Source organism: Taudactylus pleione, unplaced genomic scaffold (assembly GCF_031769625.1).
Source record: "Taudactylus pleione unplaced genomic scaffold, aTauple2 ptg000609l, whole genome shotgun sequence".
Taxonomy (NCBI): domain Eukaryota; kingdom Metazoa; phylum Chordata; class Amphibia; order Anura; family Myobatrachidae; genus Taudactylus; species Taudactylus pleione.
This window is the reverse complement of record NW_028285011.1, coordinates 1,110,241-1,136,084: the sequence shown is the minus strand read 5'-3', so window position 1 is coordinate 1,136,084 and position 25,844 is coordinate 1,110,241. Positions and strand designations below refer to the sequence as shown.

The following is a 25,844-nucleotide window of genomic DNA, read 5'->3' as shown; positions in this document are numbered from 1 at the left end:
ACGTACTAGTCTGTTGCCCATTAAGAATAAGCCATTTTAATATTTCAGTTTGACAAGGTTCTCGCTCATCTATAATACAACTTTCATTAAATAAAGTCTCTTGAGGAAACCAAAACAATGCTGCACATGTCCCTGTACTGGGGAAACATGCATGCAGACATGAGAGGTCTCCACTTTACAGACACTCTGGGGGAAAAAAGTCAAATACACCATGAAGGGTGTTAAGGTGCTAAGGTTACAGCTGAAGATTGAAGATAAATTATATTACATTTTTCCTTAAGACATCTGTGTCTAATTAGTGTCTATATTATATACAGTATTACAAAAGAAATCTTCCTTTCAGTGAAGCGTAACTTAAGTGGTATAATGAGCAAGACTCTGTAGTTCTATAAAAAGAAAACTACCAAACAATTACTTTCAGCATCTTCACAAAGAAACCGCAAAACAACATACGTTAAAGACATTTTAATAATGTCTTTACTTGTACTTCATGCGTGAATCACATTTATAAACCGTTTAATCTAAAGGAAGGGGTTATAAATAATGGGGAGCAGAGGGTGGGGCATGGTATATAGGATATGGAAAGAAAATAAAATATACAGTATATATGTGGATTATGGACAAACACGGATGCTTTAAATCAGTATAATCAGATACACTATACAGCATCATGAGTATTTACATTGTTGGCTACTTATAACCATTTATGGTTTTATAGTTATGATCAGAGATGTTACTAGGGTCTTTGGCACACAGGGCAAATTGAAAAACACCCCCACCATTCCACCGCCCAAAAAAAGAAAAAAAAAGTGCACGTCCCTGAAAAGGGGGCATGGCCATCCAGGGAGGGGCATGTCCTAGTGGCACCCCCAATTCATCACTCTTGGGGGCGTGCCCAGCACTATATCTGTAGATATACAGTAACATTTACTTAGGTTATAGTATGAGTTTTCATATGTTAGGTTAGTGTACCCTATTATCCACATAATTAAACATTGAAAAAGTTAATTCCACATAATACATTAAAAAAGCCAGAGCCACGTAAAATACATTAAAAAAGCTAGTTCCATGTCAAATTATATGTACTGCAATATAATACCTTCATTATGTCACACAGAACGAAAATTTACATACCACACAATAATGCCCCCAAATTCAAATTATGCCACACAGTAGGACAATCTTATTGACATTACATCGGAAATAGTACTGCCCATTACATGCAATGCCCACAGTGGTAGTGTCTCTTATGCAATGCCCACAGTAGTAGTGTCCTTATACAATGCCCACAGTATTAGTGTTCTTAAATAATGCAGACAGTAGTTGTGCCCCTTATACAATGCCCACAGTAGTAGTATCCCTTATACAATGCCCACAGTAGTAGTGCTCCTTACACATAAAGACACACAGACACACACAACACTAAACTTACCTGCACTCCGCGCGCTCGCACTGTGGGAGAAAGTTCATGAAATCTCTCCAGAGAGGGGCAGCCATCTCGGTAATCCACATTCAGGCTACTGTATGGTATGACATGGCCACCAGCCCTCCCTCCTGTCCCTGCCCACTCATGACTTGGCCTCCCATCCTGCAGCAGTGAGGCATAAAACTGACAGGGCTCATCCATGGGCTGTCCCCTCCAATCTGGCCAGACAGTGCCTACATCCCTGCCTCTGCCTCAAAGTCCCTAACAATCGGCCAGGGACAGACATGGCATGGCACAGCGAGTAGATGTGACATAGTAAAAAAAAAAAACCTGGCGGTAGTTGTAGACAGCCCATGAACCGTACACAGCCCTGGCAAGCAGACAGATGCAGTGGTGCCCCCCCCACTTTGCTGCACTGCCGCGGCACACAGGGCATGTACCCTGCTGGCCCTGCCCTGGAGAAGCCCCTCTTTATGATTTTATAGGTCATTGTTCATGCATTCCTACAGTATATGCTTTTTGATTTTCAGGTCTACTGTTTGCATGCGCAGGTAATGGAGCATACACACGGTCAGATTTGTCAGATTTGTCAGATCTGTCAGATGAACGATTTGAATGATTTTTACCAAAGATTTGAATGATTTGAACGATTGAATGATTTTTGACTGCATTAAAATGAATGGAAATCATCCAAGTGTGACTGCAAACACATCAGATGTCAGATATCGTTATCTGACCATCGGGAACGCGCATCGTTCAAATCGTTCATCTGACAGATCTGACAGATGCAGGCCAACTTAGGGCCCAGTTGTTCATGTGTGGTCATGGCAAAATGAGGGGGCAAGGACACTCCCCGCTCATCAGATATTACTTTAATACCAATGTGCTTCGAGATGGTGCGTGCTTACAGGGTCTGTAATGGAGCACCACTATACCTTTTCCGCAGGGTATCTTTGGTTAGCTTAGACTTGGGATCTATGGGTACTGTATAACTGCCAAAAAAATCCTTGCATATAGAAGTTTCTTTGTGAATTCCCATCATCAAGTCTTCCATTTCTTTTCCATGCCCCTTGCACCTAACTCCCACTGGACAGTATCATCACTCTTACAGCTAGCTGGCCCAAGCACATCTCCAAATGAGTTCAATGTCCATTCAGATTCTTGTGACTACCACCGAGCTCCCTGGGTACTTTGATTTCCTTACATACCCCTTATGTCAGCCACCCAACATGGTCAAAGCCATCTCAAAGGTCTTCCTCAAATACTGTTCACTTATCTATTAATTTCTTGAGTCTTGGGTAAAGAGGAGTAGTTAAGTAAGTTTACTTTTATGCAGACCTGTGACTCCATGATCTGAACACTCATGCACCTAATATTTGTATCTCTGATCCCTATCTTCAATTCACTGATTCTGAGCAAAGGATCACTTGGACTCTCTCCCAGTCCTCCAAGATTGCAATTTAAACATTCTGTAACCAGTGCAATAATGTGATTTAACCCTATGTATATACCAAAAAAGTGCTTAGCTTAAAATTGTAAGACTTCCAAACTTTTGTTTTTTTACTTGCTGTTATTAGTTACTGTAGTATTTATACATCATAAAATGTTAATGTGCAAGAACAAAACTAACTGAGCATCAATTTACTTCTTAAAACTTGGCTTTTACTGTAAATGAGCATAGGGACATATCACTTAGTTGTACTTTGCTATTATAAATATTTAAACAGAAAGAAGCCCAGTCGCAAATGTTGATAGAGCAATTAAGACATATACCAAGAGCAGAAAACCAAAAAGTAAGTGACACTGACAAGGCTCTGGAGAATAACCAGCCCAATCGAAATATTGCAGCTTGCTTTCTTTCCGTCACTTAAAGCTGTGCCAGTTCACATTCAGCATTGTTAAAAGTATTTGATGAACCATACTCCTTATTGCTTATCAAAAGAGCACACAGCTGAATTCATGAAAATTCATATGTAATGTTGAATGATGATAACACATCTTGTTTATGGGCGAGTGCACTTTGGGATGATGACTGCAAGTGCATTGATATACAACAAACTTTTAAGTTAACTCATTACATTCTTAATGTTTGCAGTAAAAAAAAACTATTTAACACGAATTGTAAAATAGGATATGAAAAATAAGCATTTGGCACAGGTTAAGTCAAATTACCAAAGGCATGTGCAGCAAATTTACCATGGTTGAAAACGAGTACTAAATAAAAAAAATAAAAATAGTGGTGTATAAACATATATAGGCAGTAACAAATACTATATATTTAGCAATTGGACAACTAACAGTTAAAAAAATAAGAGTTATGGTAGACTTACCATTGATAACCCTTTTTCTTCGAAGTCCATAGGGTCCACAGGGATACCATGGGGATAATGGGGTTGGAGTGATCCACTCACCAATCAGTTAAGCTTTCAGCTCCCAAAATGCCTCTGGTCCTCCTCCATATATACCCTGCCCACGGCCAGAGACATTCAGTTCTGTAAACAAGCCCAAGCAGGAGAAGAAAAGAGGAGAAGGAAGAACAATTGTACACCAGAAACTCTCAGAAAATGAGGGACTCCATGCCCGAAAAAAAAAATTACCCAATGAAGTGATGTGTGTCAGGGTGGATGCCCTGTGGACTCTATGGACTTTGAAGAGAAAGAGTTATCAATGTAAAGTCTACCATAACTCTTATTTTCTTCTTCGGGGTCCATAGGAATCCACAGGGATACCATGGGGATGTCCTAAAGCAGATCCCCAAAGGGTGGGGGACACTCCCGAGCAGAAAGGAGAAGCATCCTGAGAGGCAAAAATATCAAAGGCATAGAATCTAAGAAAAGTGTGGACATAAGACCACGTGGTTGCCTTGCACAAATATTCAACATAGGCACAACAAGAAATGCCCACGATGGTTCCACAGACTGAGAAGAATATGCTGTTGCCATGTTTGGGACAGGGAGATCAGCCTTAGTGTAAACCTGGGAGATAGTCAGACATAACCATAGAGCCAGAGTTTGTTTGTGAAAAACATATATCACAAAAAGAGCGTCTGATTTTCTAACAGAGTTTGTACGCTCCACATAGATATGGAGAGCACGAACCATATCCAAAAAGATTTCACCTACAGAAAGATCTGATGACTGAAAAAAAACTGCAACCACAATTTTTCCATTCACATGAAGATGGAACACTACCTTAAAAAGGTAACCCTCCCCTGTACGGACGACAGCTCTAACTTGGTGAAAAAAAAAAAATGGGGAGCAACAATAAAGTGCTGCCAAATCAGATACTCTGCGTGCAGAAGAGACAGCAAGGGAAAAAAATGTTTTTGCTGTCAACCTATTCCAATCTACAGAGTCCAGAGGTTTGAATGGATGAGCTTTGAAGCCCCTTGAGAACTAAAGACAAGTTCCACAGTGTTACAAAAGGTGGCTGAACTCGGAGAACCCCCTGAAAAAAAAAAAAGACTTCTAACATCCGGCAGAGAAGCAATTCTCTTCAGGAACCAGATTGACAGCGCAGAAACCTGCACTTCCAGGATGGCTAGGCAGAGACTAAAGTCTAACCCAGCCTAGAAAAAATAAGTACCCAGGAAACCCTAAAACCTTAGGGTCATACTTTCTTGTGGGAACATCCAACAGTATGCCAAATGCTGTAACAGATGTGGGAAGAGGAAGGCTTTCATGCCCTAAGCATCATTTAAATCACAGAGCTGGAGAACCTTTGGCTCTCAAGATGGAAGCCTTAAGAGCAACCCCGTCAAGGACAGACGAGGTAAGTCCGTATGCAGGCAGGGACCCTGTACTAATAGATCCGGTCAGAGAGGAAGAGGAATCTGAATATCTATGGATAGATTCCGTATGTCGGTGAACCAATGACGTCTAGGCCAAGCAGGAGACACTAGTATTACTGATCTGCCTTCCTGCTTGAATTTCCTGAGGATCCTTGGGAGGAGGGAAATCGGAGGAAAGAGATACACCAGCTTGAAGTCCCATCTTATTGCCAGTGCGTCCCTGAAGGTGGCTGAGGGGTTTTGATCCTGGACCCGTACCTGGAGACCTTGTGTTTGTGATATGAATCCATGAGGTCTATTTCTGGTAGGTCCCATTTGTCCACCAGTAGTTGAAAAAAACCCCAGAAGGAGAACCCACTCTCCAACGTGCATGTCCTGACAACTTAGGAAGCCCACTTCCCAATTGAGGACTCCCTGGATGTGCATTTTCTTCTGTTGCACACTCTACTAAGTTTTGGAACAATATATGCATACTGACACCTGTACTACTTATTGTTGCACAGAAATTCTGATTGTTTTGCTCATTATGGGTTAGATTTAAATAGACGGATGTGTCGTGTGGTCTAATATTCTGGGTAAAGTGTCCTGAGCTATTCAATTAAAGAGCAGCAATCAACATATGAGAAGCCCTAAGGCAGCAGTTAACACATATTCCCAGGAGAAGAGAGTGACAAAACCTATGGCTAATTGTATCTGCTCCCATATGTTAATTGCTCGCTAGCAAGCAGTCTACACAATACTTGCCAACTCTCCCTCATTGTCAGGGAGACTCCCTGAAATAGTAGCAATTCTACAAAGAGTCTAACAATCTCCCTGATTGCACCTTACCCCCATTATGAAGCTGTTATATTAAAAAGAAAACAGATATAAACATTCAAATGGGATCATTAGTATCATTTCCCTGCATTGGTTATAAAACACAATAATCCCTATAGCTACATGCATTTTTCTGAAAAGTATTTGTGTGTTTTCATCAACAAACAGATCTTACAGATTTGTTCTAGGCTTGTTTGCATTTGGATGTAAATCAGGTTTATGACACGCCTCTCAGATGTAGCAGTACACACCCACTTTACCGCAACACTCATAGGTGGTGCTATCACAATCTCCCTGAAATGCTCTTTCAAAAGTAGGTAAGTATGGTCTACACACAACTTCATTTTACAATGACAACTTTCAGAGGTATACAATGGAAGGACCAGTTTCCTACAGTACAGAATAATAATGAAGCATCAGTGGCAGAACAAAGTGTTGTAGGGCCCTATAGTGAAACCAAGGTAGGGACCCAGCAATGATGCTATAGGCCTCCCAGGCCCCCTCTCCCTGCTCTGAAAGAGCAAAGGAAGCCGACTTGGCATTCTCAGTTCAGAAGAGGACTCCATTCACCTTGCTACAAAGTACAGAGGGGGGCTATGGGTAGTACTGCAGGGCCCCTGCATCTCCAGGTCCCAAAGCTGATTACAGTGCACCCACAGTAATTATAACGAAGCAGGGGGACAGAAAAATTGTTATTTCAACTCTCCTCCATATGAAACAAATAACTGATTAATAGACATACTACAGAAAATTTTCCTGTGTTATGAATTCGGAAGTAGATAGCAACATCATATAATCTGCAAAAAATTATCAGTAGAGTTATGCACAAACCAGTAGCATAGGTTTCAGTATACAGTACATGTATTAATTCAAATTACTGGAATGCACCTACACTGGACTAAACAATGGACTGCTGCTACGCTTACACCCAATGTAACATGGAGGGTAATATCATACTAGAGTTATGTGCCACGAGAGCTAACATGGCCATATTATATCTATAAACCTGGAAGCTATTTCTCATCATTAGAAAAGCAGGATGTACTGTGTTACAAAGTCATACAAACAAGATGTCAGAAACAGCAATTCAATTGTCCTCTAATACATAAAGCAAAGTCCCCTTTTAAGCTCATAATGTGGATTTTTATTTTTTAGTAAGAAATTAGACAGCAGCTGTGATCTCTATCGATCCCTACCAAAAACCTATACTTACTCCAACATGGATGATACATGAGAAAGCATAAGTTACACCTTGACAAATTTACTAGGAGCTGCTCGCTCTTACCCACTGATGCTTGTGCATACAAGTCAAATCATAAACAAAAGACAGTCAGTAACTTTGACTGATGCCTTTGACTGCTGCAAGCTGAACCACTGGCTGGGGCCTTTTCTCTGTATCCTCCATATTCTATAAAGGACAATATAATAGCTGACTATACAGTACAGTGTGTACAAAGATAATTAATGGTTTCTATGGAACAAAACACAAAGCAGTCATTTGGCATGTGCTTCATTCTTTGTTGACATAACCATCTGTATTTATGCATGACAAGTTTTTATTTTCACTAATTGCATAATATTTTCATAATATAATCAGATACCAGGTATTTAGAAACAAATCAGTAAGAATTCAGGTTTCTATCAATAATTAACATCAGACAATAGAGTAACTGGCTAGTATCCTATGCTAGTGTTAGACTACAGTATTGTGTATGATCTCAATACATAAACTTAATGAACCATTAGATTTTTAGCAGTGAAGCATAATTGTGTCTACACAGAACACAGCCATATACATTTGTATCTGCTGAAAAGACAACCATTATGTTTATAGATTGATAAATAGAACATTTATTTTTTTGTGCTGGAAATTGTATAGTGTGTGGGTGTGATGGTGGTGGGGGTCTGCATTTATGTTTGTAGTTTAATTAGAGATAAGCGAGTCTGGTTCTCCGGGAACCAGACCCACCCGAACTTCGTGTTTCGAGGCAAGATCAGAGTCCGGCTCGAGTTTTCCCATCTGACTCGGATCTGAAAACGAGGCAAAATGTGTCATCCTCCCACTGTCGGATTCTCGCGGGTTTTGTATTATATAAAGGTCCACGCGATCAGCGCCATTTTCACTCCGGCTGTGGAGCGAGAAGCTAGCAGGCGTAGTCAGTCACTCAGTGTGTGTGTCCTGTCGGGGTCTTGGCCTGAAGGCTGCTGCTGTGTTGTCCATAAAGGGGCTTAGGCTGCAGTATATAAAGGGGGGCTTCCTTCAGTGGGTGCTGCAGCTGCTGGGTCACTTGTCCTGTCAATTAACTGTGGCTGCTGTTGTGTTGTGTTATTGTCCTGTCCATCAGGCTAAGGCTGCAGTCCATAAAGGGGTGTTGTGTTGTCCAGGGGGGTGCTCTGTCAGTTAGGGGTGCTCTTCCCCAGTGTAAAAAAAATAAAAACATTTTTGTTTTGTGTGTGTGTGCAGTAGCAACTTAGCTGCATTATTATTGTTCGGTGACACTGCCGCAGTTTATCATCCATGTATTTGTGACTCTACAGGTGGTCTTTCCGCACTCGGCAGGGGTGCTTTGTTGTCCATAAAAAAGGGGTGCTGTCTGTGTTGTTCATTAAGGGGCTGCTGCCTCATTGAGGGGTGCTCTTCCCCAGTGTCCGAAAAAATAAAAGTGCTTTTTTTATGTGCGCATTAGCAACTTAGCTGCGCTATTGTTGTTTCATGACATTGCTGGCCAGACCGCAATTTACTGTCCATGTATTGTGACTATAAGTCGTAGCGCAGTGTGTTATTCTTATTCATAAAAAATATTGTGACACTAAGTGGTAGTGCAGTGTTTTACTTATAAAAAATCTTGAGACACTAAGTGGTAGCGCAGTCTAATATTCAACTTTTCACTTCTTTTCTCAATCGTGAATAAATTATTAGTCTACATGCCGACTACAAAACCACAACAAAGTGCTAAATACAGTAACATGCATTATATATAAAACATAATGACATCACTGTAAGTGGCAGCGCAGTGTGTTCTTTTCTTATTCATAAATAATTTTGTGACACTCATACCCCTTTTACACTAGAGCTAAAGCCAGGGTTATTGCAGGGTTAACCCGGGTAGCTCCTTGGTGTAAAAGGGGACAGAGTAGGATTCACGGGTCAAGTGACCCGGCAATCAACCCAGGTAACTTGCAGGGTTTAACACGCCGGCTTCAGTGGCGTTTGGAGATTACGTCATCTCCAAGCGTCCACTTCCACACCAGAAGAGCCGGGTCACTGCAGACCCAGCTAGGGTGTGAACGGCGCTGACTCGGGAATATCCTGGATCGGCACCGGCTAAATTCCAGGTCTGATCCGGTTTGGAACCCTGTTCCAACCTCCGGATCAGACCCGGAATTTAGGTATAAAAGCGGTATTAGTGGCAGCACAGTGGGCCTGATTCAGAGCGGCACGCTATTTGCGCTCGCTCGGTCAGAAAAAGGGGCCGGCTATTTAAATTGAGCGCTCGCTCTTTGCGGTCTGTTGACGCCTCTATGTCTGAGCGAGCGAACTAAACATGCGCTCGCTATTTTGTAAAGGCGCCCCCTGGCCGCTCGCATCCTACGTCATCTCCGCTATTTATTTGATTAATCGAGTACATCGAAAGGCATCTGAACTGCTCGCAATGCTTAATGTAGGTTTATCCTACCGCAATCATGCGAACAGTTCAGGATTAGAAACAACCAAGTGATATGGTCGATGACGCTGCTTTGTTAATTATGCACACCCTTAAAACACCCGTTTTGACCATTTGGCATGCCTGCGTTCGGATCTCCACTCCCCGTTTTCAAGCACCTTCCCCTGTTACCACCCACAAACGCCTCATCCTGTCACTCAAATTAGCAGGCACTCGCTATTTTGCGAGCGCTCGATTTCCGATCGCACTGACTGGTTGGCGCATGCACATTATGACCCATATGCATGCGCAGTTGTGCGAACATCGCTCAGAGCGAACGAGCGGCCGCTTACGAGCGGCTCTGAATCAGGCCCTGTGTGTTATTCTTTTCTTATTCATAAATAATCTTGTGACACTAAGTGGTATCGCAGTGTGTTATTCTTATTCATAAATAATATTGTGACACTGTAAGTCATTGATACCGCAGTGTAATATTTACAATTGGTATATATTGATGTGTGTGCTGTATCCTACTTCATTCATTTTTGTTGATATGGTGAACGATCAGTTGAGATTAGAGCAAGAATAACATACTAATGCTGGAGCTGCTGCCAGTGCCACCAGTCATGACAATACTAATCCATCATCTAATCATCTACTAAAGATGATGCCCAAGGGCATATAGGGCTTAATTCAGGGCATCTAAAATTAAGAACCAATCTTTTACAGTGGTAAAGAAAAAAAACATCAAAAGGGAAAGTTAGCTGCAGAAAGACATAAAGGGCGGTATTCAATTGTTTTCGTGGTCTGGATCGCCTGTCTAAAGTGACAGGAGATTGCGGGCCGCTATTCAATTGTTCCTGTCTTTCGCGCTGATCGCACCCAAAGTGGCAGGGTTTAGCCGTGTAAATCAGCTACCCCCGACCAAAGTGCTGGGCGCGTTCGCTAAAAGTGCCGTTTGGGCACCCAAACAGGTAAATTTTCACCCATTTCAGCTCGCACCCCCCCTGGGGCTGTGAGCTGAAATTGAGTGCTGGCAGCTGATCGCGCCTGACAGGAGCAATAATTGAAGAGCTCCATTTGGGCGTGAAGGGGGCTGGAAACAATTGAATTCCACCCAAAATTGGCAATATCCCTTTCACCACATGAAGTGGCAAGGAAAGGCTAAGGCCTTGGCCTTTATTTATGACTGGTGGTTCTGCTTGTTATGATGATGTAAGCACAAGTGAACATGCTGACATAGAAATCGAGGCTGCTTCTGTGGAAGTGCACCAGGATGACCAGAATATTTGTGTAGATGATGCTAATAAGGATGTTGTTGATGAGGATGTTGTTTGTGTAAATCAGGCACCAGTTGAAGAAACAGTTATTGCCCATGAAAAGGAAAAGACCATTGTCATGCCTGGGCACAAGACAAAAAAATCCACTACTTCTACCCAAGTCCGGACAACAATTGTCAAGTCATCTGTACCCTTTGTAAAGCCAGAGTAAGTAGAGGTAGGAATCTTAACATCTAGGAATCTCCTCCCTGTTACGTCATCTGCAGCGCATCCATCCAACAACTTTTTGTGTTTTGTGTTGACTCATTTGTATCACCAGTGAATCTTTTGAGAAACTTTAGTTTTATTCTCGGCAGATGCACTTGCTGCATCAAGTGCCACGTGAACTGACAATTTACCAACAGCTCTTTGCATCTCTTCAGATCTGTTTCCGTTGAGAAGAAGAACACAACATATGACTTAACCCTTACATCTTAAATCTTGCATTTGCTCTGTTCAGTTTGTCCACATATCTCTAGTTACGTGGACAGTGGGTACAATGGCATTTTGGAGGCCACTAATTAAGTTTTTTAATGTACAGGTTGAGAATTGCTTTTCTAGTGAAGTGGAATATTGATGGGATTTGGTAGCGGTCACACAGGACCTCAATTAACTGCCTTAAACCCACTGAATTACTGGTGGATATTGGATGCACATCAAATACCAGCATAGATGTTTTGGCACCAGCGATCCGCTATGAAACTGGGTGACTGCCCTCATACTTGCTCTCCCTTGCAAAGGATTGTTTTTTAAAGTACTACTAGTGTCTTCCTGGTCCCCTTATGGGATGAAAATCCACTCCCAGCAACAGCAGGCTTAGTGCTCAAGGAATCTTCTGGGGCAAGGACTGATGTGAATGAGTACAATATATTTTGTGAATGCCTCCCCTCCTACATCATAAATTTATACAGATCCAAAACCAAAACATGGGGGTCGTCGCACATCCCTAAGTTTAATAGTTATGAATTAATAATTTAATAGTAAAGAAAAAAATGAGTACATTACTTTAAAGCATACAGTAGTGTGTGCATCGCTCTTCAGTATTATGCCGATAACAATAGTTACCTTCCATGCAGAGTACCCTCATACATAGTACACACCACCTAAATATTAGGTAGCTAAAAGCCTCCTTCCAAAAAATAGAAATTAGAGTGCATGAAAGGGGATTTCAGAGACCCAGTGACAATAACAATGGAAGGGAGATCTGAATTTGTCTGCAATAGGTCACAATCACAACTCCCTGGCCAATCTTTTGGTACCTAGTAGGCAGGAGCCTTTTATTAGGAGCCTCGACCCTGCCCTGCATTGCAAATTAGAAGATGATATCATATAACAAAGAACATAGAGGCAGGAATGTAGAGTAGAGGTGGGCAATAAGTGGCTCCCCAGATGTTATAAAACTACACATCCCAGCATGCCCTGCCACAGTTTTGCTATTTGGCCATGCTAAAAATGTTGCAATGCATGCTGGGATTTGTAGTTAAATTACAGCTGGAGGGCCGCTTATTGCCCAGCCCTGTTGTGAAGGAAGAACTTACTTGGAGGGAAGAGCTTACTTGGAGGGAAGAGCTTATTTGGAGGGAAGAACGTAGAAAACAGACTGAAATAGAAAGATTACATTTTCTTTGACTCCAGTGCATGACCAGAATTTTACATATTATTATTAATAATATATTGTTTTTACATTTTAGGTTTAAACTTATGCCTTTGCACCTGTTATAGTGTGGAAGTAAGGAGGGCCCAAGGCCATTGCACACCTGCAACAAAGGTTGTTCTGTGACTGGCAGTTATTTAATAGCTTCACATAGAAAGCTAAAGCATTGTTCAACATACAGCACTCCCACACATGGCCAAAACAGCAGAGGACGGATGTTAGGAGGACCGACAACATTTTACATCATAGAAGTTATATATTATCATTTTTGCCTATGTGTTAAATATTCTGCACCTGAAAGGGTATTTACAGAGCAAATACTATATCACCTAGTCCTTAGCAAATGTGTCAGGGAGGGAAGTGTGTCAATGTTGTGTTTCATACCTGGAGAAGAATATTTAATGTTTTGATGGTTTAATATAACAGATGTAATATTTTGGTGTTTTTACTGAATATTAACCTACTGTAAATGAGTTACTTTTTTCTTCCTTTTGGTACTTGTTAATTATACGGACTCTACTGTGCTGCTACTTACACTTGAATCATTGTTTTCAACAGTCTAGGTAACAGAATGCCTTAGTCAGTGACTTGAGCACGGGGGGAAGTGTAAGAATCAGGGCAACACTAGTAAGCTACAGTGGTGTCCATATAATTAACAAATACCTTTCCTTTTATTAAAAAAATAATTTAAAACAGTACTGTATAAAACAATGTTATACAGTAAGACTAACCCCCCTTTTTAATGATGGTGTTCTTGTTGGAGTTACCAAAACAGTGTTCACCATCTTGAGGCATGATAAATAGTCTCTCCTAATGGGCGATTTCTCCAGCAGACGTGTATTTTGCCCTTTAACAATTCAGACCCCTGAGTTTTAGACCTAAAAAAATGTTTTAGAGATGGACCAGTGTGCACTGATTTAACTAGCCCTGCTGTACAGTATTTGTATGCTCAACAATGGAATGGTAATAGAATGGGGATTTTTTGTACATTTTTTATGTAGTTTTTCACATATTTTATATATAATCTAATGTAAAACAAATCTTCCGATAAAACCCATTAAACTTTCTCGTAGTGCGTAGCATGTATTATTAGTCACCAATTTACAAAACGGGATAAACTGAACTTCCTACTGTGAACAATTTTGTTAAAAGTGAGGGCCACAGCATTTCAGGAAACGAAACAATCTGCTCTTTGAGATAACATTTTAAAAGGCATATATTAATTCGCCTTGAAATTACATATAAAGCATGTTGATGGGATTCAAATGATAACTTCCAGAGAATGGTTTCTGTGAACATTGATTTCCCTGAATATCAGTCAAAGCTTGAGGCATATTTCTAAACAAAGATACCCAGCTGATTCTGCCATCCCCTAAAGACACTGCCAAAGCTAAATTGCCAGTTTTTGCAAAAATAAAAGTGACTTAAATTTTAAGTGAACCTACTGTAGACTATGGCTTGCTAATAACCCTTCTCCCCACTCCTAAAACAATACTTCAAACTAGCACCACAGGCCTCTCATGTAGAGGATGATCAGTAATTGTGACATGGATGTAGTGTATAGACTATAGTGTGAAATAGAAGATGCAGTGAGAGTATTGTAATATAATCGCTGGGTGTCAGACACTGGTTACATCTGTATAAATAAATCCATTTGGTACAGAGTGTGTAATGTGACCAAGTGACAGAATAAGTGAAGTTGTGTGTGATAGGCCCAATTTTATCTAAAACCAGCCATGCCAAAAACAGCCAGAGATAAAAATGCCTCATGTGGCCTCTTTTTGTGATAGTATTTCTAAACTTCATTTCGATTTCTCAACTTGCTTTAAAAACACAATGTTTTTAGTGTGAAAAAAAAACGATTGATTGCATTAATTAAAAAAATAACACATGTATCTGGAAACATGATTGGGATCTTTCCAGAGCGGTAAAATTTTTCATAGAATTATCTTATTGGTTTACTTTTATTTATAGGGAATTTAAAAAAAAATGTATTTATAAATCATAACAGCAAACAATACCTGAAAAATTCCATAAAGGAAAATCCATATCCATGTTGTTCTGCAATACCAGCACATACAACATTCGCTGATGCCCCAATCAATGTTCCATTTCCTGCAGGGAAAGATATGCACACATTTAATGACTGGTTGGTGTCACTGTAGTTTGGAGACAACTTGTAATTTTGATTAGGTCACAGCTTCAAAATCCAGCATGTTACATTGCTAATTAAGCTATGGAGAAATGGAATCCACAAAAATTGTTCGATATAAACTCATTTTAAAACAAACTATTTATATTAACAAATAATTTCACTGTCCTGTACTTTGCAGTTACAGTATGTACCGTCATGCCCTCTGGAAATCTACTGTCCTTTTTGTTAGAAGTGTACTCCTGCGCTGCCTCCACCCAGCATCCTGTTAGTTACACTGACCTGGCAGTCCCTAGGACCCACTGGAGCTCAGTCAGATAGAGTCCGACCTCTGACATGCGCTACTGCGTGTCTTTGCTCCACTGCATCCATGAGGACAGGACAGACTGTGAGACTCTTACCACAGCCAGAGCCATTTCAGCACCCAAATATAACTGCAAGTACCCTATACCATCACCGATATATGGTAGGATTCTAGGGCTACATGAGCAAATGACAGCTCACGGACCGCAAACCGTGGCCGGTGCCAAATTTAAACATGCAGCTGTTTGGTGACCGGCACTGGTACAGTGATAGTCCCAGCACTGGCCGAGTGCCAGTATGCCTCCAGCTGCCCCTGCTTAGCTGTCACTCTGCGAGCCATGATTGACTCGTGGCTGGAGCCAAATTTAAACAAGCAGCGAGCAGCCGCTTGTTGACCGGCACTGGAACAGTGACAGTCCCGGTCAGGTGCCGAAGTGAAGTGCCGCTTCATACTAGCAAACTTCAAGCACTATATTACAGTATATATAGAAAACTTGCAAGTCAATGGGCACTCGCAATGCTAAAATAGAAACACTTTATTAGCTCACATGTTCAAAGTCCATAGTTGACTATGGACTTTGAACATGTGAGCTAGTAAAGTGTTTCTATTTTTGCATTGAGAGTGCCTATTGACTTGCAAGTATTGTGCTTATAATATAAATATATATATATATATGAAAAGAAATATGCCCGCGCTCGGTTTTACCCATATCATACATGGTACCAGCAGCATGGCAATATTAATGCCATATATGTATACAAAACAGAAAAACTTTTGCTATCGGCGCTAACAATAATATACTGCAAATTTATGTGTGTGCAGCAATTAAAACAAAGGGGATTTTGTCATGATTTGATCAAAGCACTTAAGCCTGCAGCCCAGCATCAAGGGACCCCATTTTTCTGCAGGTCCCTAACACTAGCATATATGCCTAGCACATCATTACATTGCAGTTAAATGTACTCACCTCCTAGATACAGAGGGACACATCTATACAGGGCTGGCTGTTAGCCACACCCAACTAGGCTTTTTATAGCCTTAATTGAAAGCTGCCATGATGCTGGGCTGCAGGCTTAAGTGCTTTGATCAAATCATGACAAAATCCCCTTTGTTTTATTTGCTGCACACACATAAATTTGCAGTATATTATTGTTAGCGCCGATAGCAAAAGTTTTTCTGTTATATATATATATATATATATGTAGCATATAGGTTAAAAATCAGGCATGTAGTGGTTTACTTTGTCATCAGGCTGTGGTACACACATTTGCAGGTAGAAAAACTGGGCCACTTGCTCTTCTTTGCTCCCCAGGCTGAAAGTTGCCAGCCAGCCCCTGGCTGTAACCATACTAGTTTGCTAACACATTTTAGAATACCCATTTATTCTGTACCACAGCAGGCTGTTGTCAGGTTGTGGCCTAGGATTGACCATTACACACATCAGCGCCTTCCCCTGAACTCTCGAGTGGTCAGAGGTGCGTCATGAAGTGACGCGCAGAGGATTATACCTGGGATCTGCTAGGACATCCATGTGCTCACTCTGTGATTTGGTTCCTGTGGTTACCATCATGGAAGCAGCCATGACAGTCTATATCACTTGATTAGCCCTTTACCCAATGATAGCATTGGTTGCGGTCAGCTGACACTATCCTCCAATGGACTGCTACCTTAGGGTAATTAGCAGGGCTCCAGACAACAGGAAGTTGCCTGGTCAACGTTGTTACTTCCAGTGTATACTAGCTGTTACAGCGTTCCAGGTTCCAAGCCATTTCTTCCAGTAATACTCTCCTAGTGTATACCCACAGTGTGGTTGTGTACTCAGTAAGTTACCTGAGTACTATCTTCTAGTGTCATCTTCCTGTGCCAGTCCTGTGTCTGGAATCACAGAGTTTGTACTCAGTACGTCATCCAAGTACAATCTCCTAGTATTATCCTTGTGTACTAGTTCTGCATCTGGGACTACAGTGTGTGTACTTTGTACATCATCCAAGTACAATCTCCTAGTGCCATTCTCCTGTGCCAGCCCTGCGTCTGGATCAACAGGGTGTGTACCCAGTACATCACCTAAGTGCAAAACTTCCAATATCATTCTCCTGTGCCTTTCCTGTGATAGTGTTCTTCCATTTCCCACTTGTACCAGATACCTGACCAGAGGGCCATGACCTGTTTGCTTTGTGTAGCTTAAACCCAAATACCACTTAGAGGGATCACTGGTGAACACCTCCCAGTAAGTTAGACTCCACGCCTTTGGTCATGTCTGGCCAACATCTGGTACTTGTGGATGCGGTAGGCATATATCCAGGCCCCTCGCCTCCAATTTCTTTCTCAACCTGGGTCCATATCTTCCAATCCCTCTACCAAGGACCACCATAGCCCAAACATGACAGCTGTTCAGTGATGTCCCCTATCACTATCCTCTACTCAGGATTGCTCTATATTGCAGTGAAGCCCGTGTCAGTCATTAATAATTAACTTATTCCATGATGACCTGTCATGTTTTGCTCATTACTCTGGTGGGCCTTGACTTTAAGCATTACTGTAAATTTTAACCTATCAAAAATGTAAACCGATAGAGCAAAAGTAATTGAAAGGAGATGAGCCAAGCTCTGGTGAAGAGCCGCTTGACCTATGTGGCTGACCCCAAGCCAGGAACTACATATTTTATTACAATTTCCACAGATCAGTCACCCCTCCTTTCTCCTATTCCTATTGCCTGTCTACATGTGTGGAGCTCCTTTCCAATTGGTTCCCAACACATTCTCCTTTAATCAGGACTTCGAACACTGAACCTCAACTGAAGGCTGAATGGATTACTTCTGTATCAGAAAGAGGATCGAGTAGGAAGAAGAGGAAGGAGAGGAAGACTGATGATAGAGGATGATGGAGGAGGTTGATAAGGAGAATGGAGGAGGAGGAAGCAGTCTAAGGAGAAGGAGGAGGAAGAATATGGTTTACTAGGCCTCAGTGACTACTTTCATGGCATGGATGATGTAGCCTACAGATTTATACATTTTAGTGGAGAAATGAGAGGTGATGGCATATGGTTGATGCTATTACTAGGATGTATTATATATTGATCACTTGTACTGGACAAATTCTTGAAATACATCACTGTAATTTCTTCTTGAAAATGCACTGTGCAGCCTGCTGTCAGTGATGAAATGTTACTTCTCTTTTCACATAATAATCACAATCGATGTAATCTCCTCTCTATATTGATACTATTATGGGAAACTGTGCTGTTTAGCCAGGAACTTGAGGAACATTTGGTAGGTAGTTACCACTTTTAACTTTTCTTAAATGCTGCACTAACAAGTTAGTAGTGCATACATAATGTAAGAGTAGAGGAGGATGGAAATGGTTAGCCAAAAACACATCTACAGAGTGTGGTATATTTGTTGTCATTCATAATGATGTCGACATGAGAATTTCAAAATGATTGGCATGCCAGCATTGACCACCTGAACATTCATCATGTTGACATAAACAGAATGATGTCAAAACATCCCTGGGTTCCAGTGATGACATCAGGATGACTTCCGGTGGATCCTGCGGTGCTTCTGGCAGTGAGTATTGCTACCCACCAGCATCCCCCTCCCCGAGTGCCTAATCCTAACCAAGCCCCTAGTGCCTAACAATAACCGCTCCCATAGCCTAACCCAGCACTGCGGTTCCCCTTAAACAGTCAACATTTCTGTTGCTGTCATTATTAACATGTCAACATTCTGCACATGCCAACATGTTCACTGTCAACATTTCAACAATGTCAACATAACGGTTAACACTGACTGAATGTAGACATTTATGACTACATCCCTATCTGAAACACTACTCACAATACACCCATTATAATTTTCAGGTCTAAGCCCATGTAGCCCTTAGGTGGGGTACACATTAGACAATATATCATCCATATTGTCTAATGTGTACACACAATTGGGCATTTATGTGTCGGTCATCGCATCTTCTCTTCTGCTGTGCTGTACGTCAGTTGAAAAGATATTTTTAACGATGTAGAACATATTGTGCAGTGTGTATTCCCAACCAGAAGACCACAAGATATATTGGTCCAATCTTTCCTCTGAATCACCTCAACTGCCTGTGATCAGGAGAAAAGATTATTTGGATACTATGCTCCAACATAATATATCATGCAGTCATTGGTAAGATTGGTTAGTTTGTATGCTCTATATGGTTTGTTCTGGGATGAAGGGTAATCGGAATGACCATCGCGTAATTTGCATGTTGTTTTGATATGTACCCAGCCTCAGTTGGATTCACAGAGATGCAGTTTTCAAGTCCATATTTTCTTCACTATTCCACACTTTATTCTGAAGAATTTAAGAAGTTGCATTTTGTGAGATTTGGGAATATTTATAATTATATATAAATAACCTGTTACTACATACTGCAGGTGACAGAGGGAAAATGTGCATTTAACACGAGCCAAAAGTGTACATTTTTAAGGGACGCCTGACATTTTGTGCTACTAACTTTTTTCAATTAATATTTCCTAGTCAACATTGTATTCTATTCAAAGTGTGTATAATGTCGTTCTTATCACAGCCTCTGTGCATAACCCAGCATTTATATATATGTTCCATTTCCTCAGCTGTTTCCCCTTAGTTTATCGATTTTCCTGTGACAAGTAACTATCCTGCTCTGTGTTGTTAATACTAGTTTTGTGAAATTTTAAATGTGAACACCTTGTGTTTTGTAGCATAATTATCTATGTTTTGAACTTGAGTGCAAGTGCAGGGGATGTGGTGATGCAATTCCATGCCCCACCTGTATAATGCCTCAATTTGTGTTAACACACATCTAAGGTGAAGGCCTGATAAGGCGATTCGCAGAGTATATCATCACCACCACCAAGCAACTGTCCACTTCACTAGGGAAGTATTAAGAATATGTAAGAATATCATCTTCCAGGAGTCTCAGATTTTCCTAACAATGTATGAGTCCCCTGACATTCCCTAGACTTTCCAACTGTCCAGATTTTGATGGCACTGTCCCGGCTGTCTCACCCATGGGCTGCAGGGTCCCATGGGAGCATGTGTGTGGAGGGAGGTTCTCCCTCATCTGCTGAGGTGTATGGTGAGAGAGAGGGACTAGGGACTGTCCAGTAGCTCAATGCATGTCCCCAGCATGACTATTATTATTACCAGTTATTTATATAGCACACACATATGCAAAGCCACATCCCCATACTGCAAGGTCATGCCCCTTTTCATGCGTGTGCACTTCCCAAATCCTGGGAGGTATGCATTCTGGGAGAGTAGACGAGTATGACCATACATGACAATCAATACAAAAGGTTAAAAGAGGACAAGGCCCAAAATCAGTAGCAAATGTAATAAGTCTAAATATGTTCCATTTATAACTAACCCATTCTCTATCTTTCAACTACTTTTTACCAACATACATATAGATTTTTGTTGCCTCTAATGAGTACTTATCCTTAGTAAAAAGACTTAAGTGGAACAGTAGTGAATGCTTTCCCCAAAATCCTAAATGCAAAATATTACAATCAATTGTTCTTCAAATATCTGGTTTAAAATTAACCACCTCACAAAATGTTATCATACTGTATTTGTCTAGCCCTTCAGGCACACTGCTAAGGCATACAGGTCTACAGTTTCATGGATACACTTTGGCTATCTTTTTAAAGCTTTGCACTAGTATTCCAATCCTGCAAATATAAAAAAAAAAATTGCAAGACTGAAATCCTACATTTTCCCCCATATTATAACTATTCATGCTTTGAACATGGATTTCAAGTGACTTCAATAAAGGAGAGAGAGTAGGGGGTCAAAACAACTTAACATTCCTTACAATAGGCTGCTGGGATGCTGTCTAGGTAGGCTAGGAGAGTTACCCAATTATTAGTCTTTGATAACCAAATTAATTTACATGCTAAGGTTTTAAGCATATTGGTAGAAAAGCTATATTTAAGAAGACTCCAAGTGTTGTGGAAATCTGTATGTTACTTTTCTGATTTTGTAATTCCTCCCCTATGGTGCTGGGATTATAGGTGAAGTACCTTGTCCCCTTTATCATTTAAGTTTTGTTTAAGCCATTTCAGTTTATGTGCTGGGAGTTAAGAGATAAGATATCATTCTGATTTAATCTAAGCTAAGTTTCTGGGTCATTAGAGGTTTTATGTTGAGCTTCAAAACAATATTTATTACGTTCCCATGAATCATGACTTATGTGCCTACTATTGAGTCCCATGGAGATATTTGGAGTTATTAATGGAGAGTGGTCAAACCTACTAGATCAGTTAATAAAAGTGTGTCGTTTTAACAGGCTAAGGGGGGGACATGGGGGTAGAATTTTTTTAGGGTCAGATTTTGATTGAGCAGGATCATGTCTATTCTACAGTATGGGATTGGAAAGTATTCATTAGTTGCCCCCCAAAGAAAGCCATCAATGGGTATTTAAAATAGCTATTGGGCACTTGCCATGACATATTGAACCCTGCTGTTCATTCAAAACCAAATCTTTCAACATGCATATGCATACAAATGAGTGCTGGTCTCTGCTTTGTCTGGATGGATGGGGTAAGATTTAATATTCAAAGAAAATTTTATGAACCATGACCCTTCTATTGATTTAAATGAGTGTTGCCTCTAACTAATTTCACCTAATATTAAGGATAATGAATATGCCCCGAAACAAGAACAAAACATTGCTGGCAAGCGCTTATCTCACCAGCTCAACATTAAGTTGAATATACTGTACTACCATTGAAACAAGGTTAAAGACTTCTGATAATCATGCCTCATCCTAAATAACCAACTTCATCTACAAGTTTTCTACCAACTTTCAGTAACATTGAACCTCTCTTCTATAAATTTTTCCAACCATCATATTTTCAAATCAATCTGCTCCTGCAGACATTATTTTATGTCGCTCTTGTCCTACTCCCCCTTATCATCATTGTAAGATCCCGCGGACAGAGGCCTCTATTTTAAATGTGTCTTGTTTGTGGTATCTACTGATATATCACTTTTATTCTGCTCTGTTTAATATCATAAAATAATAATACTTTACAAAATGGCAATACTATGCTAAGGAAAGTAAAACCTAAAAAGGAAGTGACTAAAAACCATCTATTGTCCACTTTCAGAAGCAACATTTATATGCAGAGTTCTATAAATAGATACCATCTGGACCACACTGAATTACAGTGTTGGCAATACAATCAAGTCTGGGCAGAGTTTGGCATTACAAAATCATCATCATGGAGTATCATTGCATAGACATTTTGCTTGAAATAGAATTATCCTACAAATTATATATTATTTGCTCTTCTTTTACTGAGAGTTTAGGAGATCCTTTGTTAAAATGTATTCGCTGGTAGCATTCAGTACGAAAAAGTAAACTAGCAGACTAGTAAACTGGCTGTTTGTTATAGTTTTTCATCATGTTGCATCATGCTGCAGGTGTAGTTACCAAACTGGCAGTGTTCTTGGGGTGTGCAGACAGGACAGGTGAGAAACAGCAAGACATACTAACTACTAAAAAGTGGCTGATTTTTTTTATTTTCACTAATCATAAAAAAGCTATGTATTGCCAAATACAAGAAAGTTTATTAATAACAAGCAATAATAAAAATAAAAATTAGAAAATGGATTACATTAGTATTAACTGTTGTTACTAAGATAAACCCTGGTACATACAGTGCATCCGGAAAGTATTCACAACTTTTCACTTTTTCCACATTTTGTTATGTTACAGCCTTATTCCAAAATGGAATAAATTCATTTTTGTCCTCAAAATTCTACACACAATACCCCATAATGACAACGTGTAAAAAGGTTTTTTGAGATTTTTGCAAATTTAATTTAAAAAAAAACTAAGAAATCACATGTATGTACATGTGATTTCTTAGTGGTTTTTTTTCTTAAATTAAATTTGCAAAAATCTCAAAAAAACTTTTTACACATTGTCATTATGGGGTATTGTGTGCAGAATTCTGAGGACAAAAATGAATTTATTCCATTTTGGAATAAGGCTGTAACATAACAAAATGTGGAAAAAGTGAAGCATTGTGAATACTTTCCGGATGCACTGTACTTAGTCTTCAGAGGTCCCATAACACATTAATTCAAGTTCACCTGTGTACACTTAAATTAGTTTTTTTTTCGATAAATACGTCTGTCTGTGAGAGGTCTCACTACTAAATTAGTGCATTTTCACAAGAGCTTCACCAACAGCAAAGTTTAAAGCAAATTTGAGAAAAACAGTCAGGAGAGGAATATAAGAGGATACCAAAGATTTAACATTCTCATCATAACAAGAGAATATAGCACAGCTACTGTACATGTATATGGCTTTCTAGAACAGACCGTTCACTGAAGCAGAGTATTCCATGTAAGTAGGGCACTTGTTAGGAAGGTCACCAAGGGCCGTATTTAATTAGAAACTAAAAGCCGAGATCCGCGGAAAAGTGTTGCGGATCTGGGCTTTTCGCGTAGCGGAAACTTATCTCCGTATTCAATTCCAGCTACGTTTCGCGTACGCATAACGTCAATGCAATGTAATAGGCAAAAAAGATTTGTCTTTGACTAGCAGGAGAAAAGAAGTGCAAAATTTTTATTTTGGGGTGCAAAGGTGGGGAAAACACTCAGGAGCCTTGGGACAGCCCCCCAAATGATAACTGTGTCCAAAAATTCCAGGGGAAAACAAGAGAACACCCCAAAAAACTACTTTCTTTTTTGGTGCAAAAAAGCACAGAGTGGGGGGACAACTTCAAAAACTAGCTAAATAAGGTTCTGGGGGTGCTCTAAGAAGGGGCCAAGTGTTTTGGGGATTGCAGGTGCTTGTATGACGCAGGAATTTCACTTTTATAAGAACTTCACTATAGACACATAAAAATATGCTAACACCCATTTTGAAGTACCCCAAATTTGACATGACTATTTATTTTCACCAAAAAATACTGTTTAATGCCATTCTTCACCAAAGACGCTAATAAGAAGCTATTAAAACAACTTAAGTACCCCAAATAGCTTTATTAGGTCTATTTGGGCACATCTACATTGATCCCTAATGTTAGTGCATTTTTTGGTGGATTTAGGCTGATTTCCCCATTTCTGACCACACTTTCCACCTGTTCCGACATCACGGCTTGCTGTTTCCGCGTGGTTTGGAATTGAATAGGGTGAATAGCGGGGGTGTGCACGATATGTTTATGCGTCCAAAACACGCGATGTAGGCAGAAAGTCTGGCAGGCTAAATTTTATCGCAGACTGAAACTCATTGAATACCGCCCTATGTTGTAAAGTTTGGCAGTTTGTGTCTTTTAGCAGACATATGGCAAAATGTCCAGCAGCAGATTGGACACTTTAGAAAGCTATGGTTGAAGCAAAGTTTACCAGAAAGCACACTGAAAACCCATATACAGTACCTAGTGGATTAAGATTCCATGGTCTGATTGCACCTGGATTGAACATTTTGTTCTCAATAAAAGTACAGGGCCTAGATGGGAATTTGTACAAATATTTTAAATACTTGAAATCATATACTTTCCAGAAATAAAATACTAGCAATATGCACATCAAAGTATGGAGATAAATTAATGAGTAAGGGCAGCATTCAGATTGATACAACTAGAAAGAACTGAAAATGAATGATAGAAATACAAAGAATACAGCAAATTATCTAATAACAAAAATCAGTTCGTCAACATTTATACTGAAAAACAGATGGCAAAAGATACTTAGGGGCCCCATTTAACAAGAAATAAACTATTTAGCACTTACTAAAGGGGTTATGTCCACCTTTTAGTATCTAACAGCGGTAAACTTAGATTACCGCTGTTTGTTACAGTATTGCTTTCGCCTTCTACAAATGGCGGGAGCGATACAGTCCTCATTGCTGGCAATGGGGACCTAGCGACAGCCTTTCCAGCTTCAGTGAAGACTTCCAGGCATTGCAAAGTTCCCACCGGCTGAAAAAAAGTGCCATGTGCATTTGCAGACTGACCGTCGTACATAACACAGAAACCTATCACTGACAGCGATACAACAGCAAGAAAGATGTCGCTGAGGAGGGGGACGTTACTGGACCTCGCCGGAGAGGTAATAGTGTTCAATATCAACAGCATATTCATTAGTATCACTGTGATACTAAACAAAATACAGTATGCAGCTGGTCATAAGCAGGACGGCAAAATAAAAATTATAATATTGGACCACTAAATGTTTTTAAAGGCTACTTTTTCTTCAACTTTTTGCCCTTTTAATGTTTTAACATCTGTATTCACAAAACAGGTAGAAATGCCATTAAAATAGGTTGTGCAGGGAAAGCTTGCTCACACCATAGAATTTTACCTAACACAGGAGGAGGTAATTTTACACTAAGCACAATTACAAAACAAAGTGCCTTGGCCATACATGTATGCTTAAGATACCAAGTTCTGTAAATGATGGACCACTATAGCTATATTTATGGACAACTACGTGACTGAGTCTATTTAATAAACAAAAAAATATTTAATTTCAGCTGGAGAAAGCCATAGTATTGTTGTCTCTATATTAGTTCATCGGAAGTGCAGACATCACAGCTTTACATTTTTCCATTCTGATCCTGCACAGAACAGTGATAATCATGTCGAAACTGTTAAGCATGACTGGTCATTCACAAAACCAATATAATTATTTTTAATGATGTGCATTTCACTCAGGATCTCAGTTGTGCAATTTATACTGAATTTTGATTTAGCAAAAACT

The 25,844-nt window shown here is 40.1% G+C and overlaps 1 protein-coding gene across 1 annotated transcript in view; it reads right to left on the bottom strand.

The window, feature by feature from the left end:
- Positions 1–25,844, bottom strand: part of OCA2 (OCA2 melanosomal transmembrane protein) — a 296,067-nt gene that overhangs the window by 13,140 nt on the left and 257,083 nt on the right. Inside the window, exon 23 of the mRNA XM_088454034.1 lies at positions 14,671–14,764. Within this exon, the coding sequence (XP_088310160.1) occupies positions 14,671–14,764 (94 nt within the window). The remainder of the gene's footprint in view (positions 1–14,670; positions 14,765–25,844) is intronic.